We start from the raw sequence: 5,311 nt of genomic DNA on the forward strand, positions 1-5,311 counted from the left end.
GATATACCCACAAACAAAATGATCTTGTGCTGAGCACAGGCGTGTGTTATGCATGTGCACATTATGTACGGATACCAAATCACGTGACCTAAATATGTCGTGGTCAGCGTGAATTGATGGGACTCGGAAACACCCCCACAATTTAATCAACTGTTCCTTGTATCATTTCCGACATATAAGTACGTCTGCAGCAGTGGATTTGTAGTAGAATCGCAATCATGTGATTGTCAGCAGGCAGCAGACACTTGTCATCGTTACAGTGACGCCGTGCTGCTATCTCACAATGATACGAAAATGCTTAACAAATCCGTGGATCCAGACTAATCACGGCCAAAATCTAATCAGGTGGTCCTTGTGTCATTTCTGACCTTCCCTAAAAATTGTATCCAAATCCATCAATCCGTTTTTGAGTAATGTTGTGCACATACAAACAAACATACGCCAATCGTCACATAATTCCACCGCTTTCCTTGGCGGAGTAACAAGCTACTATAATCTGTTTATGCATATATGGCACAGACACAGCACAGAATCCGCTGGTATAAACCACTTTCAGCTGTGATTACCACAGCGGGTTTCGTTGTGAGCAACACGAAAAACATTTCGTGGTGAGCGGCACGAAAAACATGACGAAATCGTGTTGGTGCGCACGAAAAAGAAACAAAAAATTTACGTAACAGTTTCACGAATCCCCGTGAGACCGTGTTGCAGCCATATTCTCACATATTATGTATGTAGATTACCAGTAAACAAAAGCTTCTTCGGTACTGGTGGGAAGCTAAAAGCTTACACAAAGCTCCTAAAAACCCAAGACAGATAACATGAGCTGGAGAAGCAAAAGCAAGTACAAAACAAAGAATCAATAGAATAAATTGTGATTATTCTGTCTGTTCATCAGTCAATGCTGAAAGGTTGTTCAGTGTTTGTTGAAGATGTTCTTGAACACTAAACAAAGGCAAAAGATGGTGCAAGTTCGAGAACAACAATTCACTTAAATGAAAACTCAGCGACATTACTGGGGCACAAAAGAAGATGAAGATGCTTTGACTATCAAGTAGGCAACAGCTGCGTGTTTTTCTTTTACCTGCACTTGACAAGAGAATCAAAAGCGTGTTCATGCTTTAATTGAACACATTTTTGCTGGTGTTTCACTGTCCTGACATGATGCAGGGCCAGGGATTCAAAGCTTCCTCTGCGTTAATTAATTTTTGAGCTCACAAACTGCAGCTTCTGCTTTTCAGAATTTGCAGTACGATTTGAGTCGGTGCTCACGCTCTCACTCCTCCTTCATTACTGTAAGCAGAAGAGCGTCCACATGCTCTGAATGCAGAGGACAGGACTGAAGCCTGAATCTGCAAAAAAAAGGCTTTTCTCATCTGGTCTGCTCCTCTTGGATATGGTTTGGCTGGTGGGTAATATTGATTTCAAAGCATCATCTTTTACAGCGCACCATGTTTTCCTGCCGGATCATCACCAAACACCAGCGTTCCTCAGCCATCCTACTTGCCATACAGGGCCGCTGAATGTGTGACAGTAGCCCGGAGTTATTATGCACAGATAACCTTCCCTTCCTTTTATAATCCAAGCAGGCACAAAGGGAAACTATTCATGATCTGCAATTATGTTTTCCAGATAAGATAAGCAGTTCACAATTAACTTAAGGCCTGCCCCAGACATAAGGAGCTTTCATATCTGCTGACCTAGCCAATCAAACTGCTCCAGGAGCTGCTTTTCAATATCACCATGGCTAAGCCTTTGCCTTTGTGTGTTTCTTTCTTGCTGCCTTGTTACTTTATATGTACAACTCAGAGCTCTTTCTCAGAAGAACTCCAACACAAGGGGGCGTACACTGCTAAGTTTGCCTCTCCTTGTCCGGTGGAGTAGCAGCAGGGATAAATGTGATTAGTGTCATGTCTGACCTTGACGGGGGACTACACTTAACTTTAAATTTCAAGAAGGAATGCCTTAGTGCATTATTGGCAACGAAATGTGTGGCTTCCTCTGTGCTACACAACTGCTTTACAATGGACCACCTCTTGGCGTAGCCCCTGAATGACAATGTGGATGGTTGCATGCAGCTTGGTCAGTTGGTGGATTAATGGACACTGCAGTTATTTGTCTGCTTGATACATGCAGATATAGTGGTATGTGCACATATGTGGGCTGCAAACCTTCCCTAATCCTTCACTCTAGTTATTATCATCCTGATTATGCGTCCCGGTGTTTGTAGGAGCATTTTCCAATTCAAATGTGCCACCCATACAGGATAATCAAGTCCCCGGAGATTTGTAACGCAACAATCATCAGTAACACTGTGCACACTTCAGTGATTGCATTAGCAATGGAGTTTTAAATAATCTGTCTGTTTCACCTCGTTGCTCTGATTTCCCTTTTGTCTTTTTCATCCTCCTCCCGCCAGTTTACTAATATTTCAGTTTTTGCAGCAACATTTTAAACATGCTGCTCACTTTAGTGCGTTTATTTGAGGATTTGAAGCTGCTTCTGCTGCTCACTTGTCACTTGCAAAACCAACTGCATGATGCCATGTACACTTGCATCCTTGGAGCACACACAGCCCTTGTACAAAGCACCTGTCTTAGTGGAGTAAATGGCTGTAACCCAGCCCCCTGGGAGGTATGCGTTCCTATAGGCTGGAAGCGCATTTTTAAAGCTCAGTGGTAAAAGCGAGATTTAATTGGTTTGAGCTCCCAGTATATGTAAATGGTAGCTGGTGGCTCCTCCCATGCACCTGATAGGGAGTATTTACAGCTCTTTACTGCTACCCACTGCACTGTTTCCAAGAGCGCAGCGTCGCACAATGACACTCCACTGGACTTAAGAAATAAGGATTTCCGTCTTTTACGCAGTAAACTGACGCGCTTATTTACCAAGAAAAAAGTTTACCAAAAGTTGTCCTCTGGGTTTCTCAAGATGCCACGCTCTTTTCTGGTCAAGAAACACATAAACTCCACAAAGAAGCCAAATTATAGTGAGCTGGAAAGCCCAACAGGTAAAGTTTTATTGGAAAAGTTTTCCAAGTTTTGTTACTTTGACGCGCAATCGGGTTTTGTTTTTATTTTTGCAGAAGTTGTTTCTTCCCCTCACTGGTCTACTTAGAAATCTGTGCTGCTCACTCACAGCGATGTCGGAGCGCATCTGATGCCTCTTTTTCACTTTGCTGTCTTTACTTTTCAGTTTTCATCACGCCGCACTTCTACAAGGGCCTGCCCCTGTCTGTCATCCCCCAGTCGGAGATCCTGAGCCCGGCGGCGTACAGCCCCATCACCGTGTGGACTACCAGCAACTTGCCGCTGTCTCCGCTCCCCAATGACCTCTCCCCCATCTCCGGATACCCCTCATCGCTCTCCGACACCTCCTCTAAAGACCACAGCGGCTCCGAAAGCCCGAGGAGTGATGAAGACGAGCGGATGCTGCCCAAGCTGACAGACCCTCACGGAGTGGAGGCTGAGAAATTCCAATGTAGTTTGTGTAGCAAATCCTACTCCACGTACTCTGGACTGCTCAAGCACAAACAGCTGCACTGCGACGCCCAGACGAGGAAATCCTTCAGTTGTAAATACTGCGAGAAGGAGTACGTCAGTCTGGGAGCTCTCAAAATGCACATCAGGACTCACACCTTGCCTTGTGTTTGCAAAATATGCGGGAAAGCTTTCTCCAGACCGTGGCTGCTCCAAGGACACATCAGGACGCACACCGGTGAGTGAATAAGAGTGGGGCCTCCTGTAAGAAGATTTAGTGGTTTTAACAGCTACTGCAAACGATGCTACACAAGTTAATACTGTTCTGGCGTTAGACTGAACAATTTGACTGTCAGGCTGTTATTATTTCCTGTAGATTTGCTTGTGCTGATGCGTTGAAAGGAAAAGTATAGCTGTTTTTGACAAATGCCATGTTACAATCAATCAGCAGTGGAATAGACTCGGCACAGAGCTGCCCTTTGAAGTGAATCAGCCACACATAACAGATGCCTCTGTGACTATACATTTGGGTTCTGATAAATCTGTGTACAGTCGCTGACAATGTCTTCTTTTTCATTTGTGTGTTGACAGGAGAGAAGCCCTTCTCCTGCCCTCACTGCAACAGGGCGTTTGCAGACAGGTCCAATCTCAGGGCTCATCTACAGACCCATTCGGATGTGAAAAAATACCAATGCAAGAACTGCTCCAAAACCTTCTCCAGGATGTCTCTTCTGCACAAGCATGAGGAATCTGGTTGTTGTGTAGCACACTGAACTGGGATACTTTTCCACCACCAGAAAACCACCCCTGCTCTGTTGCTTCTTTATTTTTCCCAAACCCAGGAGAACTGTCAGGGAATCACATCGAGGGGGTTTGTTCACAAATATTCAGACTTTTTGTTTTTTTCTACTACCGGTCGATTTCATTTCAGAGTGAGAAATAGCTCAGCGCTCACACGCTTCTCGTTTCAAGCAGTGTTTCTGTGATTGCAATCAGTGTCGAGCTTTGTCAAACCATGTACTCACCTACCTGTGCTATTCATGCACTTTTCTGCATGTTTAGAAAGTTTTATATGCCTTCACGATGTTATCTGCAGTGTTTGTACCAGTGTCTCCCAATGGCTGTTTTGCAGTCCCCCACTTTTTTTATACCAAAAGGTGCATTATGAATGGCAGTATGAATATAACCAGTGGAATACTGAAGCCATTGTTACATAGGGAACAAGTGCAAACTTAGATTTAGGGTGAAATTATTATAACTTTTGCACAGTCTTTAGAAACAGTTTGCCAGCACTCAAATAGCAATACAAATTGTCTCAAGTGCCTCAGTTTTACTCGGCAATAATATGTATTTTTCAACAACAGGTTCCTTTTATATTTTTATATATTGAATGTAAGTGTGACTGAGATGATTGTACATTAACAGTGAAAACTGTGATGCTGAATGATTTTGATATTTTCTTATTTTCATGACACTTTAAAAAAATAAAGTTTCATGACATTTTGTATAATTCTTTGGGTATCTTGCCAGTTGCTTTTCATGCATGAAACCTTCTGTTGCCTCGCTGTGTGAGCAGCTCTTTCAGCAGGACTCAGCAGGATTCATTGATTGTCACACGCTTCAAACAGAATAGCACAAGTAAATGATATTTAATCCAGCTTGCACCATCTCATGTTATGAAGATGTAAAAATGAGGAGAGAGGTGACTCAGCTCTGAATCAGGCCTGAACCTGTTCCCTGTGAACCTGTCCAGACATCAAACAATCTTGAAATTTAACACATGCTAGCTATATTGATCTGCACTCACTTGTTATACCCTTTGAGGGCCCATG

The 5,311-nt window shown here is 43.4% G+C and overlaps 1 protein-coding gene across 1 annotated transcript; it reads left to right on the forward strand.

Moving 5' to 3' along the window:
- The first annotated feature begins 548 nt into the window (after positions 1-548).
- On the forward strand, positions 549-4,989 carry snai2 (snail family zinc finger 2). Its single transcript, XM_022204482.2, has 3 exons — positions 549-3,010; positions 3,196-3,717; positions 4,071-4,989. The coding sequence occupies exons 1-3, from the start codon at positions 2,722-2,724 to the stop codon at positions 4,250-4,252; spliced, it is 993 nt and encodes a 330-aa protein (XP_022060174.1). The 5' UTR covers positions 549-2,721; the 3' UTR covers positions 4,253-4,989.
- Positions 4,990-5,311: the final 322 nt, after the last annotated feature.

This window comes from Acanthochromis polyacanthus, chromosome 9 (assembly GCF_021347895.1).
Source record: "Acanthochromis polyacanthus isolate Apoly-LR-REF ecotype Palm Island chromosome 9, KAUST_Apoly_ChrSc, whole genome shotgun sequence".
Lineage (NCBI taxonomy): Eukaryota > Metazoa > Chordata > Actinopteri > Pomacentridae > Acanthochromis > Acanthochromis polyacanthus.